General features: G+C 40.0%; 1 protein-coding gene across 4 annotated transcripts in view; it reads right to left on the reverse strand.

Annotated features, from left to right (window-relative positions):
- ANKRD12 (ankyrin repeat domain 12) overlaps nucleotides 1-23,007 on the reverse strand; it is a 128,471-nt gene that overhangs the window by 74,643 nt on the left and 30,821 nt on the right. For 2 of the 4 annotated variants that reach the window (XM_050942090.1, XM_050942088.1), the window contains exons 2-3: nucleotides 12,237-12,374; nucleotides 5,842-5,989 (exon numbers count right to left, since the gene is read on the reverse strand). In XM_050942090.1, the coding sequence (XP_050798047.1) occupies nucleotides 5,842-5,989; nucleotides 12,237-12,323 (235 nt within the window). In that variant the 5' untranslated portion in view covers nucleotides 12,324-12,374. Of the gene's footprint in view, nucleotides 1-5,841; nucleotides 6,011-12,236; nucleotides 12,375-23,007 lie in introns of all 4 variants that reach the window. The other 2 variants (XM_050942089.1, XM_050942087.1) reach the window with 1 other exon arrangement.

Raw genomic sequence — 23,007 nt, forward strand, 5'->3', positions numbered from 1 at the left:
AGAAGACACAGGAGACAAGGGGTGGAGGGAAGTATGGCATACAAAAGAGAAACTCTGACATACCATTTAAAAAGATCTCTAGATATTTAGTCAAAAGACTACAGGACTAGTTTTTCCACAGTTTTTAATTGATAATCACATAAATCCACAGAAAATTCCTGATTAATGATCAGGACCCTTGAATCATGCAACCAATTATAGCAACATATACAATATGGAAAATCACTCACTGCTACAAGATCTCTTCACAGAGCCCACTGTACAATATACTACAATAGGCAGGAAAGGCTTAGTAAAGTACGTTATGGAAACCTCAAGTTAAAATATTCTTGTATTTCTGGGTTTCAGAACACTATTGTCTACACAATTTGTGTAATTAATTTGTTTTGTTTTATAAAAGTATTATTTGAACTGAAATAATTTTCTTATTAAAAGTGATAGTGTACATTTAAATATGATTTTTTAAAATAATTCCTAACCTACCGGATTTCACTCAGAATATCCTAGACTGTTAAAAGTTAAAAATCTAACTTCTCTTTCACTATTTTGTTGTAGTGACCAGACGGAGAAATGTAAAAAGTAAACAACTAGAAAAGTCAGTTTTCCTTCTATTTATAGTGGTCAATTTCGCTTTCAGATTCTCTGTACTAGTACAATACTACAAGGATAGGGTTAGAAACTATACGTAAGGCATTTCCATTTTTTTTTAAACATCTTTCTTCTACAAGAGACTGTTTTGTAAAAGGTTTAAAAAACAATCTCAACATTTTGGGCCAAATTTGGTTGGACAGCATCCCTTTAACATTTTCCTCTTTTGCTGTAGCCTTCTTAACATCTTTAAAAACAATGAAAAACGGTTAAGTTATATAAGGACAATGTTCTTAGATGCTTTTCTGCACTTCTTACTGTAGGGGTTCAAATGATCAGGGCTTGATGAAATTCACACTGAAGCGTCAAAGGAACTAGAAGTAGAAATGTCAGAAACACTGGCAATTATTTTGGAGAATCTATGGAAAACAGATTATGTCTCAAGGGAAAAGAGTATTGTACCTATTTTTAAGGTTAGAAAAAAGGTGAATTCCTAGAACAAAACATCCACTTTTAAGCACTTTAGGAAAATAATATGCAACATGGGCTTTTAAAAAACAAATCATGCCAAACTAACCCAAATGCTTCTTTGGTAGGTAACAACATTAGTGGATAAAGGAAATGCACTATAATTAATATATTAGAGCTTTAGTAAGACATATCACATGGTCCCATGCAAAAATTTCCATTTGGTAAAATGAGAATTACGAGTACACATCTGGTTAAAACACAAACCAACCAACCAGAAACAAGAGTAGTTAATAGGTTTGTGTGAAGGCAAAGTGTGGGTTAGTACTGAGAGGAAATTAATGTTTATAAACCATGTAGAAGTGATAAGTATCTTTACTATTAATAATGTCAGATGACAAAGTCAAGAAAGATGACCAAATTAAAAGGACAATACAAAATTGATGGACTCAAACTAATCTGGAGGTTAGGTTTAAACCAGTATAATCCTGGTAAATTCTCTGAATACAATGATTTTAAAGAAAAACATATGATTTAACGTAGGGAGGAGAAGTCAACTGAATAAATATAGAATGGTGGGAAATAGGGACGAAGGAAATACTGATTAGGAAGTATACAACAGAGAAATGTGTGTGGGTTCTAGTGGATGTTAAACTAAAAAGCTTGAGATAGACACTTATTTGACATCTATAAAACAAAAACAAAAAACACCAAAAAACAAATTAAGAGTTAATAGCATTTTTAAGGAAGCTAAATGCCTCAATCCTCAAAATTAAGCATTTGTATAAAGTATTTAAAGCATGCAAGTAGTCCCATTGACTTCAAAGAGACTTCTCAAGGGTGTAAATTGAAGCATGTACATAAATGTTTGCAGGAGCAGGGCCTTAGGTTTTATTAATCAGATCTGCACCCAGAAAACAAGCTACAATTGATACTGGTTAAGCCTCAACTGAAGTATTATTATTTTGGGTATCACATTTTTCAAAAGAGGGAAATTGGAGAAGAAACAAGAAGGGGAAAACAAGGAAGTTATTGTTACAAACAAATAATAAAAGGTTTGGAAAACAAGGCTTGTGATGAGAGGTTAAGAGAACCAAACACATTTAAAGTTTTGCCCAAAGACTAATTATTCACAAAAAGACAAGAAAAAAGAACCACAGTCAACCATGTAAAGAACTTCTAAACAAAATCCTATACCTCATTACTCAAGGTAGGTGAGAAAAGGAAGATTTTCCTACCTTCAATAGAGTTTCTGCTACCTAAGACAACCAAATTATTTTTCTGCCTGTTAATCAGGCAGAAGAATCAAACAAAAGCGTTCATACCAAAAACAGTTTTGTCTTACTGTTCATCCTCAGACTACCAGAAAAGAGGAAAAATTGAAATATTCTAGGTAAATGACTTCCTGTCAATAAAATGACTGGCTCTGGATTGGGAGACGAATTACAGAATGCCTAATAACAGGTAAGAAAAATGTTCTCATCCAATCCATAACTCCAAACCTATAACTCCAAATAGAATTCCCCCTAGAAGTATGATAAAGTATGATAATAGTAACTAATAAATTTCTAAAATATAAAACAACTGTCAATACTACAGTCAAATCTGAAGACCTCTGATAGTAAACTTGTTGTGGTAAAGGTATGTAAGAAGCCAAGTAACTGCCTTATCCACTTCTTCAGCCCTCTCTTTAAGACCACAACACAGTTACTCATGGGGGGATTCTGCACCACTGTGTGCATGCATAATTAATGAGCCATGCATATTTTTATTTTTTACACAGAAAATAACTTTGGCTGGAAAGTTGCTGCAGTTACACCTTTTGCCCACCAGAAGGCACTGTGGTGATAGAGCAGCAGCTCCTGGCCAGCTAGGGAAGAGAAAGAGCCTGCCTTCTTTACAGCACCAGTTGGGCCAGGTCAGGAGACAGGGGTTTATGGGGAGGCAGACAGCACGGGGCTGCAGGGAGGGAGTCAGAGGCTCACAAGGGCTAGTGGGGGAGGACAGACTGGGGCAGGGACTGAATGGGAACAGAGATGCAGGGCCAGATGGGGATGGGGGAGTGGATGTCTGAATGGGGATGGAGGGACACACATGGACTGGGGGTGCAAGGACACATGGAGACAGGGGTAGATGTGCCTGCCTGAATGGAAGAAGCTAGGGGTCAGCCAGGGTCTCCATGGGGGAAGCTCCCTAACAATCCCTGCCCACCCAAAAAACCTGTTCCATACTTTTCCCACCCATATCCAACAACCCTCCAAGTTCACACCCAGGCTCCTTCCCAGCAATTACTTCCCTCTCCCTCAGCTCCTGTGTTACCCCTGATTCTCCTAAGCCTTTGCGCTGCTTCTGAGGGATGTGGGAAATACGGTTCTGTATTGTAGTTTAAAGGAATTATTACTCAGAGTTCTGTATGAATATGCCTAGTAAGGAATTTATTTGTCAAAAAACATTCCCTGTATCATTTTTGTTGTCTGCATTGTTACAGACATACTTGCTGACAGGTATTTTGAAATAAATGACCAAAAATAATTGACACTGGTGTGATGTTATTTTGACAAATAAAATACGCAGAATTTTGCAGAATTTTAAAATATCTTGTGCAGAATTTTTCATTTTTGGTTGCAGAATTTTAAATTTTATGGTGCAGAATATAGTTTAGCCTTTAAAGTGACATTTTATGGCGTATTTATTTTAAAAAGCAGCTCATCCAGTTGCAGAACCCTTTTTTAGGTCTGGTCTACACTTAAAACTAAGTTTGGCATAGCTACTGCACTCACTTTTGTGAAAAATCTACATCCCTGAGCATCATAGCTATGCCAACCTAACTGCTGGTGTAGATGCAGGTAGGTCGAGAGAAGAATGAATCCCACTTCTCTCCAAACTTATCCTCTCTTGCTATTTTTCTCCCACCTCCAACCCCCTTTAAGTACAGCCAGCCAGAACTGTTGGCAATCTCTCCTAAATACAGTGAGCAAGCACAGATAATGGCAGAAGCAGCACAGTTAGTCTAATGGGTTAGTCATGGGAGTTTGAAGTTAGGAGATGTGGTTTCAAGTCCGAGCAATATCAGTGACTCTGGGTGATTTCAGACACATCATTTTACCTCTGTGTTTCAACTTGCTCACCTATAAAATGTGAACAGCAGCAGTAGTCTACCTACTGGTGCCATAATGCATACAGAGATCTGCCACCCAACTGACAGCAGCTAGCCAGGTGGTGAGTGGTGATCACTGCTACAGAATGGCTAATTGTGAACAACCTATTATTATATTACATTCTCCTACCCACTTGTTTGTCTCCTCCATCTGTTATGTCTTGTCTTTTAGACTGTAAACTCTTTCAGGCTGGGAGTGTCATTTACTGTAAGTCTGTATGGTACCTAGCATAATGGAGTCCAACTTGGTTGTGATGATTGCTATAATATGTGCTACTACAATATACATGTTGAACAGTTAATAGTAATATGTCACAAGACATTGTGATGATTACTTAGTTCATATCTGTAAGTAGTTCTGAACATGCAAAACATGATATAAAATGCTAAATATTAATAAATGCTTCTAAAAATTAACATTAAACTATTACTAGAGTTTAGCATTAAAAGCACTACCTGAGATAGCAGATACTAATAGCTCATTTAAAATCTAATGCTAGGAACACAACTTTTTCAGAAATGAGAGGGAGCATTATTAATTAGCATAATATGCAACAATTCCAAAGTACTACTAAAAGTTGATGTCTAATGCTAATACCTCATCTTGAATGTAACATAAATAGCTCTACTAGCCATTCAAATTGGGATAACATAACATGTGACAGTCTCTCTAGCGGGGCAAAAAAAACTTATGCTTCATAGTGGGCCTACATGTTCAGGGGGCAAATCAACTGCATGAATGAGCCCTGGATAGACAATAAATGACTAGTGGTGGATATACTCTTATCTTGAGTTCTAAACTTGTTGATGGAGGAGTTAATGGAGGATGTTTACAGAGATAATTAAATTTATTATGGTTAGAAGAATATATGGATTATGGGCACTTAAGAAGAAAATGTAATAATAAACCTAATGAGGAAATGCTATACATAGAGACTGCGAGCGTGATGTTTTCTTGCTACAATCAGAATTCTCATTGGACTAGTGTTATGTTCAGTGAAGTTAAAATACTGTAGGTTGGTGCAGGTGGAGGCAGGGGCCCCTAATATTCCCCCTCTTGATTCTAAAACAGCTATACTAAGAAAGACCATGGAATCTCAAATAAATTGATTCTAGTTGGATATGCTTGACTATGTCACACAGTTGCATCCTATATAGATCATAAAAGCTTATACCATAGGAAAAGTTTCTTTCCAGGGTTGATTTGAGACCAATTTGTTCCACGAGCTTAGCCTTCTGTCCTTTCCACATAGGAGGACAGAATGCGAGCCTACAGGAGGCAGAGGAGCTGTCTTTTCATATTCATCAATATGTTTCTTTGAGCAAATGACCGTTTAGAGATGACAATGAAGGAGGCAGATTTATGACTAAAATAGACGCAGAAGGATGAGTTTGTGGAATTGCTGGAAAAAGTAGCTGAGAAGAATTGTGCCAGCATACAAGTTCTTGGCAAATGCCTGACGGGATGAAAGCCTATCAGATGGGACTGAGATCTGAATCAGAAACAAGCAAGCAAATCTATACTAGTTAGTATCCTTTGCATTTAACTCACTATCATAACATACAATAATTATAATCAGGATGTGTTTCAGCAACAAATGATTAGCTAAGGAAATAAAGTGTTCTACCTGTGTCTGAATTTCGATCTTCATTTCTGGATGGACTAACAGTAAAAGGAAGTTTACGTTTCATGGAAGACTTTTCTTTCATCTCCTTCCCCACATCATTCCTATCCACTTTTGGAGTTTTGTTGTACGATGCAATCTTGTCCTTGCTCTGATAGAAACAAAAAGTATACTAAGCAATGTTTGTATAGAGAATAGTGTACTTACTAAAACAGTGCATACTTATTAAAAATAATGACATACATACTTAACCGTTAAAGCAAAGTACCATTACTGAAAAATAGAAAAATGTATGTTCTTGCTACAAGCACGTTTAGAAAAAGTAAAAAAGGGTGGGGGGGGGAATAAAAAGTAGAATTTTACCTCTAAATGTTGTTTCTGTTTCTTAAATATCTGAATCCAGGAATGATGGGCTCCTTGACTGATCAGTACAGGAACAGTTCCAAAGGAATGCTAAAATAATGGCACCCTTTGATCCCAACTCACTTCTTGCCTTCCCATACCATAAGAATCATATTAAGAAAATATAATCTATCTGATATTGAAAAAATGTAACCCAGAACTGAATACAGTAATGACATACAAAATATATTCAAAACTACCTTCTCACCTCAGAGAGGGGACGAGGGGAAAGCAAGAGAGGAAAAATAGTGAAATCTATTTATTTGGAAAGATTTTATTAAACTCAAGTAACATTGAGAAAGGTTTTGGCAAATCTAGAAAATGTTTCTTAGATTGGTATTATATGCAAAAGCAACATTTACAAGTAAAATTATACTTTCTGCGCTCTTTGGATACACAAATTTGAAACTTTTGGGATCATTTTAGGCATACTTTTATATAAGGAAGAGAAAAATAATAAAAAAAGACAGCAGGGTAGTAGGGGCAATGCAATTTAACATCTTTGCTGTAATAAAGAGCCAATAGCCAAAAGCGTGTAAAGGACAGTCTCTGGAAAAAAGGACAAAGTCAACAAAGCCTACTTGACAGATTTTCTGTGCCAAAGCCCCCCTTTTCTTTTCTTTTTTTTTTTCTTTTGCTGTTCATGGCAAAATGTACTTAAGCGCTGAGGAGACATGGAGTCCTCTTTGCATTATAGTCTTTGAAAATATAGCATCTGAGTAGGCCACAGAAATTTAGATATTTTAGTCTCCATCCCTCCCATCCTGAGACACTCTCAAAGGATGATTAGGTCAAACTACCAGATGACTGACTAATTCTGTCACAATAAAACATCAAAGTACAGTAGACATCCAATGAATAACAAAGCATTCTTCTGGCACTCTTGAAGAAGAGAAGATTTATCTCCAGCATAGATGAAACTGGAAGAAAAATTTGAAAGAAAAGCAGGTACAATTCTCAAGACCACCTTCCGTTTATTCGGAATGAAAGTGGAGTTCAGATAGACCATCTGACCAATCTGGTTGAAACTACAGCCAAAATGAAGATAATTCTTTCTAGCCATCAAAGTTAAAAACCTCAGAGATTCAAAAGAAATAATCTGCACAGGACTAAATTTAAATTACAAGGGATACACCTGATCATGAGTCTAATTAGGGAGACTTCTTGAAAAAAAAGTTATGGTACCCCACTGAAAAAATCTACCTTTCCTATTTGAGTCCACTGAGATTGGAAACGTCAACTCAAAAAGGATATAGGTAGTTTTTCTAAGCCACCACAAAAGAAATCTAAGACCAATCATAAGCTCTCGTAAGGTCTGGGACAGATCTTAAATGTCCCTGCTGTAACTGTTAGCTATATCAGCAGCTTTCAACATTGCTGATTGTGAAGTGCTGATAATCCTCTTACAAATCTAGCAAGGGTAGACATGGATTGTGTTAAGAGGAGTCCATTCCTACCATTTAGATCTAACACAGAGGGTTGAGGTAGGCAATTGTTCTCTCACCAAGAGCTCTTGCCTGTGTCCCATACAACTCAATCCAGCCATCCCTCCTATAGGTTTAACATTTAGTTAAAACATATTTGAGGGAGATAAGAAGACATTAAGGATATAATGATAGCAATATATCCATGACACTTAGCTCTACATCTCCTCATCAAGTGTGGACAGTATATGACCCTGTTGTCTCAACATCTGAAAGTTAGGTATCTGAATGAGAAACAGTTGGCACAAACTCTCTGGGTAACATTGCTGAAGTACTCGTAGGCAGAGGTAAACAAATTGAGAAGAAGTTAGAAGTGGACATGAAGATGGCATAAACAGTGCACCTGCAGGGTAGATATTTCACACATATGTAAGTTAGAGACTGGAATTTTGATTTTACAAGCTGCACAGCACTTGAAAAAGGACTTTTTGTCACATTCCACAATGCCAACAAATGGAAAACGACGACACTGAAGTTGAAATGCTGACAATACCATCTAAAGAGCTCAAAGTGCCACAATCCAAGGAACCACAAAAAATACCATTTAATCAGTGAACACTAAAATTATTAGAGCCCTGTGCGGATGCAACATTTATATCTGCGGATATAAATCAGTATCCACGGAGCTAAAGAGCTCTACTTGGAACTGTAGCAGAAAAAACTCCCAGATCTGAGAGCCCCAAGCTGGCAGCTCCTTCGGCATGGTTGTACCACTCCCAGCCCTGTCTACTGCACTAGCATGACCAGGAACATCTGCTGGTGAGCCTGGTGCCCACCAGTACAGCCATGCCAGAGGAGCTGCTGTCGTGGCTGCTGGCTCCTGGGAGAGGCAGCCCACTGGGCTGCTGCTTTCACTTCTGCAGTCCCCAGGACGGCACTGTGTAAAATGTATGCATCAATATATATTCCAAACAAAAAAAATCCATGTTAATACAATTTTTAAATTAGTTTATTATTTTTACAGCTCTATAAATGTGCCTAGTGCATTAGAGATAAAAAAGCCTATGTCCCGAAAAAATAAAGAAAGGTGAAAGATATAATAAAGCATAACTCTGCTCCCCTATGAGAATGTATTAAGAAGCTATCTTTATATGATTACTTACTAATTCTCACAATAATACTGTTTCTATAACCTTAGCTAAGTTTGCACTATTACAAATGTATGCAAAATGACATAACTTTCCATTCTTGTATGCTACACTTACACTAAACTGTAAAACCAAAGCCAGTTCTACTGATCTCAATTTATTATGGAAGCCAACTGAGTTCCTCAGCCTACCAGGAATACAGATGTGACAATGATTATATGCTGTTGAGACAGCATTATCATTGAGTTCCACGATTTCAGAGTCTTGACTAGCTCTAGAATTGGTATTTTCTCACCATTCTTGTGTTTCTGTTCCTAGCATTCTCAAGTAATACTAGCAGTAATTAAATTCACAAGGCTGGTCAGTTTCACAGCTGCTATTCAGAACCCCCTAGGTTGCAGTGAAACTGACAACAAATAGAATTTCACTCTACTGCTGTTTGGGAAAACTATAAGAGAAAGAGTAGCATTGATGGCAATGACTAGCTCTCCATGAGTGAAGGACTGTGACTGAGCAGATATCCTCCACAACATAAGAATCGGGCCTTTCTGATTACACTAACAGAATGGGTTTGCAATCTACAGGGCCAGTTAGACTTCCTGCTACTAGATGAGCAGGTAGCAGTAATGGTCATGCCACTTTTCTCCCCATCCTCACACACCAAAAGGGTAAGACCACTTATTTCACATGCAGACTGTACAACTGTCATCCACGCTTCTCTCATCTTGAGATCGGATTACTACAGTACTAGATCTAGAAATCAAACTGCAGCAAAATTCATTAATCTGTTTATGCTGTATATATTTGTGTGCATTTTTGACCTGTGCTCAGGAGGCAGATTAAGATATACTGGGGCCCTGCACCCTGCTCCTCCTCTTACCCCCTAGACTCCAGCACCTGTACTGGCTCAGGCGAGCAGCTCAGCCAGCTCTGCCTAGGGGCAGTGGAATATGCATTGCTCACCACTCTTCCACAGACTTCTGGCTGGGCTGGAGGCCGGGCCTCAGAGGGAAGAGGAGGAGCAGGGGGTATGGCCTGAGTTCCCATCACTCCTGAGGGGCCTCCAAATTGTCCGGGGCCCCATCGGCCCATGCGGTAATCCGCTGCTGCCTGTGCTCCATTATTGGCACTGACTGCCTGTATGCTCCTGGGGCCCAGATCCTTGGATGGGCACTTTTTGGGTGCACCTTCAATAGGAAAACGGGTGTGTTCTTACCTTGTTAGCTAATCTAGGTTTCCCAAAAGTCTTTTCTCTCACCCTGGTAACACATATGAAAGCTACAAACTACCTTGTCACTAGGATTTTCCTTAGTAGTAGTTACCACAGATTAACATGAGGAAAGACAAGGCCTTTTTGCAAGTTAGTGCAAATAGAAAAAAAGAAAAGGGACAGATTATTGAATAAAATGGGAAAATACCATGTAGATAAGATCTAACATTCAGATATCACTAAATCATAAGTACTATTCACACCTAAATCCATTAAAGTAGCCAAAAAGTTTAAATCAATAGGCCTCTTGACCACTCAGAATGTCATTAACACAGGAATGGGCATGCTGACAGCAGAGGTTTGGAGGTTCAATGTCAACAAGAGAGACAGAGAAACTGAAAGATGCATGATCTCTTAAGGGGTGAACAGTTTATTATCTTATTTATCTACCGAGTAACTTAGCCTATCTAGATATATATGATTATAGTCCTAGATATGGCTTTAAAAAAAAACAAAAAAAAGCAAAGCTCCTTTATTGCAAATGTTAAAAGAATATATATGAATATAACGTTTTCCTTTTGTTTTCAATAATATATCTAAAACTAAGCCAGGATGGCACCATACCTATCTAATAATATGAAATTACTACAAAATCATATGTTAAGAGTAAGTCTATTACTTATTTTGAAACGTTTGATTTTTTTCTCCCATTTAAACTGATTGGCAATTTTCTAATAATTTAAGGTAATTTTGGTTTCAGGCTATACTTTGGAGGCAAGAAAACAAGAAAGTCCAAAAGAGTCCAACCTGTGGGGAAAACAGGCAAGGAAGGGGTGTGTTTTGACTGTGGTCAACAGGGGCACGTAAGAAGGAGATGCCCATTTATGAGGTGAAGGTTAGCCCAGGGGAAATGGTTAGACAAGAGAAGGCCAAAGCATGGCCTACCAACAAGGCAAGGACAAGGATTTGTTTTGGGTGCTGCAAGGTCAGCCATATAAAAAGGCACTGCCCTCTAAAGAAACTGTGGGTAGCAAACAGAAAGGTATGGAACCCAGAGAGATGGGGAAAAAAGGAGAGGGTGTGCAGGGACTGGAGTATGCTGGATACTGCCTGCGTAGGCGTGGTGGTGATGACCACGGGCCTGGCAGGTGGTCAATCCACGCACCCAGTAGTAGTTAATAAGAAGATAACAGATAAAATGATTGGGACAGAGAGGGCCCATGCAGACATTGCCTCTGTGGTCATCCCTGAGTACTGTGAGGACTCTGATCCTGTGTGGAAAGGTGCTGGGGGATCCCACGGGGCAAGTAAAGGAGCTACAGGAAAAATTAATAGCTGCCTTACAAAAAGCTGCAGAAGACATGCAGTTCCAGAGGGAAAAGTTCAGGAATGCTATGAATGCCAAAGGGCTCCCTGTAGCACACTTACACACACAGTTAGTCATAACTGGGCCTTAGAAGTTTTGAAAATGGGTGAGACAGCAATATTACTGAGTAAAATTTCAGTTTGCATAATCATATAACAACAAACCATATACAGCTTAGGGTCAACTTTATCTTACTTTTTTTGCTTCACTCAAAAACTAAATCACACAATTTTTAAAGTGGACTCACACTCCAGGAACTGCAGCATTTCTAAGGTAATTACACATCTTTTTTCTGTATTAAGGCTGCAAGTCAAATGTCAACAAACGTTCAACTACTGCCTGTCCTACGCAAGGAATGTATTTGTGTTTACAACACTGATCTGTGCTTTTTCTGGAGGAATTCAGAAAAGCTACTAAAATATACATACCGGTACATATATATCCTAGACAAAAATATAGAATTAAATGCAGTAATCTAAAATAGCAATATCAATACATAAAGACAGCAGATGACATAAGACATGAATAGCACAATGGCACAATACAAATAAATTCAGCATATCCAGTTCCTTTTAATGTTAAACTGAAAGAGACTAAAATCTTTTTAAAAATTCCTAATGTCTGCTGCACATATAGCGATGAGCATATTAACAATCAAAAACCTGTAATCTATTTTAGTTAGATTTTTTAAGACCAGGATACCAAAACACAGATTCACATATATTTCCTAGGGTTGTAATGGCATACCATGACCTATGATATGGTTTCCTATGGTTCATACATGTTATATAGTCCTACAAAATTAATCATCTTTCAGTGTAATTTATTTATTTACATTTCCTTTTTACCTTTCTTCCAGTTGGTTTCTCCACCATGGTGCTATCACTGTCAGAATTTTCAATCTGAACTGCTTTTGTAGACCCAAATTTGGGCATTTTATAGCTGTTCAGCTAGCTGTATCTTGTATGAGTGTGTTCATCGTGTGTCTGCAAAAAGAGAAAATGTATTTTATATACACACGCATTCGCATCACAAAATGTTGTCACTGTAGAAGACACTAGAGTAGAACTGAACTGGATTAAAAGTAGGAATAGAGCTGAACCACAGCAGATTCAGACTCTCTTCAGAGAGGGCAGGCTCAGCTCACAGCTGAACTCAAGCTTTTGGCTACATCACACTAGATAGTCTGACAAGTACAGCTCTGTCCTTGGGATGAAGAACAGGAAGTCTAGCATAGACACAAAGCTGTTACTAGATGGTGTTAAAATGGAACCGAGTTTAGCCGCTGAACCAGCTCCACTCTCTAGCGTGCCTCTTTCACTGACTGCTGTTAATATTTCCATGCAGTTCACAGACTTATTCACCAAGGCCTCATATCTCTGAGGTAAAGGAATCACAAGTGCACCCATTTTACAGTTAAAGAGACTGAAAGATTGCACAAAATCACTTCTAGCAACGCTACAACAGAATTCAGTTCTCTAGTATGGCAGATCTGAAGTCTCATCCACCTACACACACTCCCTTTCAGAATGAATGTATCAAATCTATGTACTTGGCTATCTTATCTATAACCATCTATGAAACCAACATACCACACTCTCTTTATAGACACTAGAATTTAATCCAGGAACCTTGACCTCCAGGGTCCTACTGCTATCTAGCACATGGTTATGTAACCCATCAGCAAAATGCATTAAGTGAAGTTCAAGTGGTTTGTGGTATGAACTCAAGGTGTTCAATCCCCACAGCTGCCATACAAGGGTCATTATGGTACTATTTGAGAACATTTCTGGAGGGTTTTTGGTTTTTTTCTCTATTTTTCCAATTAAGTTAAGATTGCAGCTAAATTACTGATTAAAATCATATTTTGTACCCTCTCTAAAATCTATCAAGGAAGTCAGGTTGGCCTGAAAATTGGTAGATCAGAAGCCTGGCACAAGGTCACTTCTGGCAAAGCTAGGAATACAATCCAGCGCCCTCAAATAGCAGAATCAAATTTTATCCACTCAACCAGATTGCACCTAAAAGGTTATCCCAGATCTGTGCCTGGCTAAGCTGTCTGTACACTTTGGCTACTGTTACTTATCAGGCTCTATAAAGGACAGATTTAAGTGAGTTTGCCTAGCAAATAGTTGCACGTGATGGAATTTTGTGCAGAGGATGAGGAAGAGATGGTGTGGGAGGGGACAACAGTCCTGTGGTTAAGGCACTTGCTGCTACTATGGCACAGCTCCAGCCCTGTCAAGTATTGGGAACCCTAGACCTCTATTGTGCAGGAATATAAAGACTCATGGACCATAAATATGCTGAGTAGTGACCCTGTAACCAACTTACTGAGATGTGCACAGAGAAGCCTGACACTGAACTGCAGGAAGCTCACTGATTCAAATGCTATGAGTCTACATCCAAATATTGCATCATTAGGCTCCCTGGTGGCCAACCTACACTTCTGAGCCTTAGAAGGCTTATATGGGCCACCCACAACATGCCCATGAACCTTAATAAGCTATTTTGGCTAATCCAGGACTCAGGAGCTAACTTTGACTGATTTGAGGATAAGGAACAGTCAGCCCATGCTCCAGAGAATCACTTTGTAGAGGGTCCTGGGACAGGAAGAAAAATGAGGAGTGGAGTGTTTGGTTATACTGAAAACTCATGGATCAGTGTTGCGTTTTGGGTAGCTTTTTTTTTTTTTTTTTAAATGGCCGACTATGCTTCCAGTATTTCTGGAGCCACCATTTTACTGTAGCATTCCCTAAGCTACCTACCATTCCATCCATAGTTCACTGTATTCACTTTACTGCCATACTCCTGAAGAGATCAGATGGGATGTCCAGAGATGGTGTATTCTTAGGGCTGGTGCTTGGCATAACATAGAAGAACTATCAATAAAGATAAGGTCTTTTCCTTTGGTGAGATAATTACTCTGAAAAGAGCTGTGGTACACGCAGACTCTCTCGGCTGTGTTTCTGGAAGACTTATCAATGATGACCGCCGGCGTCAAACTCTTAGATTCAAAACAAAGTTTAATATTGTCCGCTAAAACTTGATATCCCAGTCATAGAAAGCAGACCCAGACCAGAGGAAATTACAAAATACTTGGTTATGGTGGAGTTGTCTGCTGCTGCACAACAGTGCCACCTTGTCTTCATATCTTTTCTGAGTGTAGGATTTCAAAATGCCAAACCTAAATGTCAGAAAACCAGGATATGTATTTCTTTTAACACTAATCACAAACTTATGAAAACCAAGAAATGTATAATTAAGGTGCTTTTTTACACACACACACACACACACACACACACACACACACACACACACACTTACTTTTAACTCTGTCTCACTGGGATGGAAATATGTAGTGGGAATTTCACAAAATCTTACCCTGCCATTACCAAAAAACAAAAACAAAAAAAACTACATTCTGTTCCCCCAAAACTCCAGACCATGACTCATCCTCATACAATGGATGGACCCTCAATGTGGCCTCTGTAGCAACAATAATATGGAAAATAATTGCTTATGGCTGACAGAGCACACTGGACACACTGAGCTCGCTCTCCTCTTTGTTTCCAGCTACACAGTCACAATTAAAAAGGTTAACATCACAATAGAGGATATCCTAAAATTAGTTTTCTGCAGTTTCAGAATATATTCCACATTCCCAAGAGAAGGGATCAAGACGCTGGCCTCCCAGTGCACAAAGAATTAAGGCTGTGTGGTTACACTGTATGTGAAGAAGCATCTTAACCATGCAATTCCTAGTTTTCATGAATTTGTGGTTTGTTTTTTCTTGTAATGCTAACGTTCTTTTGGGTATAGGAGGAGAGACTGAGCACAATCTCAACTTTAGCTGTTGCTAATGACTCTGCTATAATAAAGTAATCCTGTATATGTTCCTGGCAATCAATACAAAACTTAGCTCTTGATAAATAACTAATTTAGCCCTCAAAATTGAATTATTCTAATATCTGATTTTGATAGTATGGTGACAATGCCCTGTAAATTCTTATTTTAATTACATGTCACTATAGCACTGTAAAACAGTGATTGTTTTAAAATAAAAGCAAATAAACACTTATTTATAATGCTGCTCAGAATTATTATTTTTGATAATTTTAGTACACTTGGAGGACGCCAAGCTGAACATATTCCAGATGATAGCAAACCTATTCATTAGAACATCCAGTAGAAGGAGCTCATGATTTTCCTTAAATATGGGAGAAAAGGTTCTGAAAGCTTTCTGATGCTCTAAGGTAACTTTTCTTGCTATAGAATGTCTTGTCATCTTAACTTTGCACTGAAGACAAGTGCTAACTCAAGTTATAGGTCAAGTTTTTCCCCTACTTGAATCATGGCTACACACAAAAACCCAGGAGCATGGTGGTGCTTTTAATTCAAGTTTGCCAGCCTGTCATGGGGTATATGCTAAAGCCTGAGTTAGCACAACTCTTCAGCAGCTAATGTGACCATTCTACAATCTGGATACCGCTAGTCCTCCAATATCTTCCCTAAATTCCCAGCAAGTGCCCCAAAAGGACAGACAAGTTCTCCCACAATTCACAAGAAAGAATTACTAGAGCAGTTCATCTTAGTGAAGCAAAAAGAATGATACGGTATGCCCCCAGAAATTTTAATGCCATGGCCTCGTAATGAACTTTTTGGGAAGTGTGAACATTAATGGTTCAGATGTTTAAGAATGAGTGAAGGGAAAAAACATTATCTTGGAGGAACATCTCTTCCTGGTGATTATATACCAATCCAGATCTTGGGGAATAGCTCATCCCACCTCAAAGAAGAATACAAACTCATGATCATGTTACATCCGTCACAGCAGAAGAATGAACACTGAACTGAAGATGGAAACAACCAACCTTGTCCTGGTTTTCTAGGAATACACCTCTACTCCAGTATAACGCGACCCAATATAACACAAATTCAGACATAACGCGGTAAAGCAGTGCTCTGGAAAGGCGGGGCTGCGCACTCTGGTGGATCACAGCAAGTTCGATATAACGCAGTTTCACCTATAATGCAGTGAGATTTTTTGGCTCCCGAGGACAGCATTATATCAGGGTAGAGGTGTACCTGCTTCCTGTTATAGTAAGTTCACCATATATACCATAAGGCGCTTACAGTCTCTCACTGATTTCTGGGTTCTTACATCTGTAAATCTTAGAATCAAAGAAGATTAGGATTGGAAGAGACCTCAGGAGGTCATCTAGTCCAACCCTCTGCTCAAAGCAGGACCAATTCTCAACTAAATCATTCCTGCCAGGGCTTTGTCAAGCTGGGCCTTAAAAACCTCTAAGGTTGGAGATTCCACCACCTCCTTAAGTAACCCAATCCAGTGCTTCACCACCCTCCTAGTAAAATAGTTTTTCCTAATATCCAACCTAGACCTCCACCACGCAACGTGAGACTATTGCTCCTTGTTCTGGCATCTACCACCACTGACAATAGCCTAGCTCCATCCTCTTTGGGACCTCCCCTCAGGTAACTGAAGACTGCTATCAAATCCCCCTTCACTCTTCTCTTCTGCAAACTAAATAAGCTCAGTTCCCTCAGTCTCTCTTCATAAGTCATGTGCCCCAGCCCCTAATCATTGATGTTGCCCTCCGCTGGACTCTCTCCAATTTGTCCACAGCCTTTCTGTAGTGGGGGGGCTCAAAAATGGAAGCAATACTCCAGATGTAGCCTCACCAGAGCCGAACAAAGGGGAATAATCATTTCCCTCCATCGGCTAGCAATGTTCCTACTAATGCAGCCCAATATGCCGTTAGACTTCTTGGCAACAAGGGCACACTGTTGACTCATATCCAGCTTCTCATTCACTGTAATCCCCAGGTCCTTTTCTGCAGTACTGCTGCTTAGCCAGTCAGTCCCCAGCCTTCAGCAGTGCATGGAATTCTTCCATCTTAAGTGCTGGACTCTGCACCTGTCCTTGTTGAACCTCATCAGATTTCTTTTGGCCCAGTCCTCCAATTTCTGTAGGTCACTCTGGACCCTATCCCTACCCTCCAGTGTATCTACCTCTCCCCCAGCTTAGTGTCACCCATGAACATCCAGATCATTAATGAAAATGTTGAACAAAACCGACCCTAGAACTGACCCCTGATACCGGCTGCCAACTAGACATCGAGCTGTTGATCACTACCCATTAAGACCGATGATCTAGCCAGCTTTCTATCCACCTTATAGTCCATTCATCTTCTGTTACATCTTTATTTTATCACACAATGGTTAAGGCTACGATTATGTCACAGAGATCATGGAATCCATGACTACCACTGACCTCTGTGACTGGAGCTCCTAGCCAGCCCCGCCCCTGCAGCTCCCCACTCTGGTGGGGGGACCCCGCAGCTGCTCAGCCGTGGTAGGGGAGAGGCGGTCAGCAGACCCTGCAGCTGCCCAGCCGCAGCAAGTGGCCAGTGGCGACTCTCTGCAGCTGCCTAGCCCTGAGCAGTGGCTGGGATACCCTGCAGCTCCCAGCTGCCCCAGGGACAAGGGGACCCCACAGCAACCCAGCCCCACAGACAGGGGGACCCCCGAGTTCCCACACACCACAGCAGTGCAAGACTCAGGAGCCCCAGCAGCAGTGGGTGCTGAACCTGCCTACCCCTTTTGCCAGGGATATTTTTAGTGAAAGTTAGAGACAGGTCACAGGCTTCTGTGAATTTTTGTTTATTGCCCGTGACCTGTCTCTGACTTTTACTAAAAATATCTGTGACAAAAACTTAGTGTTAACAATGGTATACCAATTGTGGTACCAATTTAAAGTACTATTAACAGTGGAGCTGGAACAATCTATATAGTGGAGGTGCTGAGAGCCATTGAACCAAACTGTAAACCCTTTATACGATGGAAACCACTCCAAGCCAGGGGGTGCTGCCACATCCCCAGCATCCCTAGTTCCAGCACCTATGGTACCATATTTAGTCTTAGTTGTGTTAGATAAAAATATATAGATCATACTGAAAAGGTCTTTACATTACTTTAAAAAGGGTAACAAATATTATCAGAATTCTGAAACATTTACAGAGGATGACATCCCAACGAACTAGGATTAATAAAATCTAATGCGAAGAAGAAAGGGGACTTGACTGAGGTATGCCCAGTTATAAAGATACAGTGCTAAGTGATCAGTCACTTTTTAGTATATACTGTCTCATAACAAGTGAGTCATTTGATTAAATTTATGGAAGCTTACATTCAGAGCTAATGGAAGGCCATGTATTCACATTATATATAAACAACCTGTGGAATTCATGCTCCACATTGCATCATAGTTGCGGTTATCTCTTCTCTTTGACTTTGTTCTTATTTTTTCTTTTTGATTTTCAGATTTAGTCTTCTTTACTTTCTGGTTCTGAGCGTTGCCTTCCTTGTTCCCCAGACAGCAGAAAGCTACATGCTGCTAAGGGGCTGTGGCATCTTTTAGTAGCTGCATGCAACTAATCTCATAGTTTAGCTGAGTGCCATGGTAATTAGAGCAGAGAAGCATGAGACTGAGCTGATGTGAGAGCAGAGATAGTAGGTGGATGATCTTCAAGGAGCTACTCCCACTGCTGCTTTATCCACAGGTTCAAGAGCATATTTGATTTAGAGGGGATGGGATCTGGCACAATGCACCTTCTCCACACCTACTGTTCTTCCATGCCTTTTATCCTGCCTGGGAAGTCCCTCCCCACTCGGAAGGGACACTCCAATCTGAGAAAACCTGTCAAACTGTTTTATGGCACCTATATCATTACAGACAAATGCATTCTGAAGAATCTAAATGATCCAGAAGTGCCAAATGATTTCAAAGAGGAGTGGGTTTTTTCTGTTTGTTTTTTTTTAAGGTTAACTGACTGCTAACAAACATATTCATTTTGCCAAGCTGCAAACTACACTTTAAACCTACGCTTTTGCCTAATTAGAAATATATAAATGATGAAATCACTGTTTATTCTACAACAAAGTCTCTCCAATATGTGCAGAGTATTAACATTGAAGTTCTATTTACCTAAGGGCAGTGAGTCACGTTTGTTCTAAAAGACAAAGTACTTGGAACAGTTGTTACTGCAGCGTGTGCTGGCTGCAAAATAGGATTCTACAAATTAGCATCAGTTCATCAAATGACTGAACATAATCTCTTACTCCTCATGAATTATTTTCAACCTAGAGCATTAATACTGTATATTCAGAAGCAAAGATACTGATATGATAAAATATCTCATAATAATTTTAGCAATCTGTGCCATATTTCAAAACGGTGTGAAAAAATGCTGTGAATGTTTATAAGGCTTTGCTGCTTTTGCAGAATGCTAAAATATTAGAAACCAGGCATGAAGATACAGGCCTGAGATGCAACCTATTCATTTTAATGATGTTAGCAGAAGATTTAAAGAGGCAGAGCCGGCTCGAGGCACCAGCCGAGCAAGCAAGTGCTTGGGGCGGCCAACGGAGAAGGGCGGCATGTCCGGCTCTTCAGCGGCAATTCGGCAGCAGGTCCCTCGGTCCCTCTTGGAGCAAAGGACCAGCCGCCGAATAGCCGCCGAAGACTGAAGCAGCCGTGGTAGAGCTGCAGATCGGGATCGCAGCTTTTTCCCCGCACCCTTTTTTTTTCTGCTTGGGGCGGCAAAAACCCCAGAGCCAGCCCTGAAAAGAGAACAACTATTTTACACAGTTTGAAGCATCATGGTATTCAAAAGCAGCAGCAAATAAGTGTAAGAGCAAGTCATTTAATTGATGTGAAAAGAGCTAATATGGATTTCTTTTCTATTTCAGCAGAATATTTGAGAAGTATAAAAAAGATCAATTAACTTCTGGCCTAAAATTTCAGTGATGTAATTTTGGGTGCCCAACTTGAGACATCTCATAGGAGCCTGATGTTTAGAAAGTATAGATCACCTGCTCTCTGTAAATTAGTCCCTTCTAAGGTGTCTCAAATTGGGGATCCAAAAAGTTATTAGTGACCTATGAAAATTCAGGCCTCTATTTTATGCAAAAGTTGGAGACAGGAGGAATGAGAGATTCAAATTTTTTTTAAAAAAAGAAAGAAGACAAAAGATTTGCCTAGAGTGGAATCACAATGGTGAATTTCAATTTGCTATGTCTATCCAACTTGATCTCAATTTGTTCAGCACTATTTGTAAAACACACAAGCAGATCTACAAAGCGAAAAGGGGAGGGGAAGACTATTAAATTTCAAGAACAAAACAAAGGACTTTCACTAACTCATTTTGGTGCAACTTTATTAATAGACAACACACAAAAAGTGCATTTTGCTTGATGAAAATGCCATGTTAGAGTTCGCTACATAATTTTTTTTTCAAATAAAGCGAAAATCAAAGTCACAAGATGTAGAATTCTAACAAAAAAGTATAGGAAAGAAAACATTTGCAGTTCATCCATATTCTGCCCCAGTTCAGCACACTGTCAGCAAGGTGTCATTTTATAGACAAGGCTACACAACCCCATTCAACCCCTTCTCCAAAACTGTGAACATGAATGCCAGTTCTGAAAGCACGGAGCATCTGCAGAGCCTCTTTTCTCTGGGATGGAAAAATTAGCTCCCTAGTCTTGACTCCTGAAGGGCAAGGATGGGTACTCAGTCTTGTGAGGTACCTCACCACTATTACTTGCCCTTTGTATGAAGCAGTCTTTTCTGTGCCTGCTGTGACTCAGCTCCCCGAAACCAACAGCTTCTGATCACAAACAAGCACTGTTTTCCAGGTCTTCACAGACCTCATCAGCTCTGTACAAGCTAGAGATAGACACACACCAACACCCATGTCCTTGGAGCATCTCCAGCAATATCCAGTCCCAATCTCTGTTCACAATCAGTAGTCACCAGGTAAACTGTTCCCAAAGAGAAAGTACATATAGTTTGACTGGCACAACTCAGGATCAGATCTTTTATAACAGCACAGCACAGAGAAATAGTTATAGTGAAGCAATCACAAGTTTATTATCAAAGATTAAAATTTAAGAGATACTGAGTAAAGATAATGGGAACAGAAATGATTACATAAAAAACAAGATGTGTAACATGCTTATAAGAGTCTAAACTTATCTTAGGATAAAATCCTTGTCTAAAGCAGTTTCTCTCCTAAAGCAATCTTTCCCAGCATCACCAACCAACATGACTGGGGGGGATCCACACTTCATTGATGGGAAAAGTGCTGTCTCTTTTGCTCCCTCAGTGAAAGGTGTCCTTTTACTTTCCCCTGATAGAAGAAGAATAAAAAGAAGAAAGTCAAGGAAAGCGTGGGCCCCTTACTGAATGAGGGAAGCAACCTAGTGACAGAGAATATGGAAAAAGCTAATGTACTCAATGACGTTTTTGCCTCTGTCTTCACAAACAAGGTCAGCTCCCAGACTGCTGCACTGGGCAGCACAGAATGGGGAGAAGGTGACCAGCCCTCTGTGGAGAAAGAAGTGGTTCAGGACTATTTAGAAAAACTGGACAAGCACAAGTCCATGGGGCCGGATGCCCTGCATCTGAGGGTGCTAAAGGAGTTGGCAGATGTGATTGCAGAGCCATTGGCCATTATCTTTGAGAACTCATGGCGATCATGGGAGGTCCTGGATGACTGGAAAAAGGCTAATGTAGTACCCATCTTCAAAAAAGGGAAGGAGGAGGATCCAGGGAACTACAGGTCAGTCAGCCTCACCTTAGTCCCTGGAAAAATCATGAAGCAGGTCCTCAAGGAATTAATTCTGAAGCACTCAGAGGAGGGGAAAGTGACCAGGAACAGTCAGCATGGATTCACCAAGGGCAAGTCATGCCTGACTAACTTAATTGCCTTCTATGAGGAGATAACTGGGTCTGTGGATGAGGGGAAAGCAGTGGATGTGTTATTCCTTGACTTTAGCAAAGCTTTTGATATGGTCTCCCACAGTATTCTTGCCAGCAAGTTAAAGTAGTATGGGCTGGGTGAATGGACTATAAGGTGGATAGAAAGCTGGCTAGATCGTTGGACTCAACGGGTAGCAATTAACGGCTCCATGTCTAGTTGTCAGCCGGTTTCAAGTGGAGTGCCTCAAGGGTCAGTCCTGGGGCCGGTTTTGTTAATATCTTCATTAATGATCTGGAGGATGGTGTGGACTGCACTCTCCCAGTTTAGTGTCATCCGCAAACTTGCTGAGGAGTGGCAGATACGTTGGAGGGTAGGGATAGGATACAGAGGGACCTAGACAAATTAGAGGATTGGGCCAAAAGAAACCTGATGAGGTTCAACAAGGACAAGTGCAGAGTCCTGCACTTAGAACAGAAGAATCCCATTCACTGTTACAGACTAGGGACCAAATGGCTAGGAAGCAGTTCCGCAGAAAAGGACCTAGGGGTTACAGTGAACGAGAAGCTGGATATGAGTTGACAGTGTGCCCTTATTGCCAAGAAAGCTAACGGCACTGCCAAAAGATCGAGGGACTGATCATTCCCCTCTATTTGACATTGGTGAGGCCTCATCTGGAGTACTGTGTCCAGTTTTGAGCCCCACACTACAAGAAGGTTGTGGAAAAATTGGAAAGAGTCCAGCAGAGGGCAACAAAAATGATTGGGGGCTGGAGCACATGACTTATGAGGAGAGGCTGAGGGAACTGGGCTTGTTTAGTCTGCAGAAGAGAAGA

The sequence above is a fragment of the Gopherus flavomarginatus genome, chromosome 2 (genome assembly GCF_025201925.1).
Source record: "Gopherus flavomarginatus isolate rGopFla2 chromosome 2, rGopFla2.mat.asm, whole genome shotgun sequence".
Classification (NCBI taxonomy): Eukaryota; Metazoa; Chordata; order Testudines; family Testudinidae; genus Gopherus; species Gopherus flavomarginatus.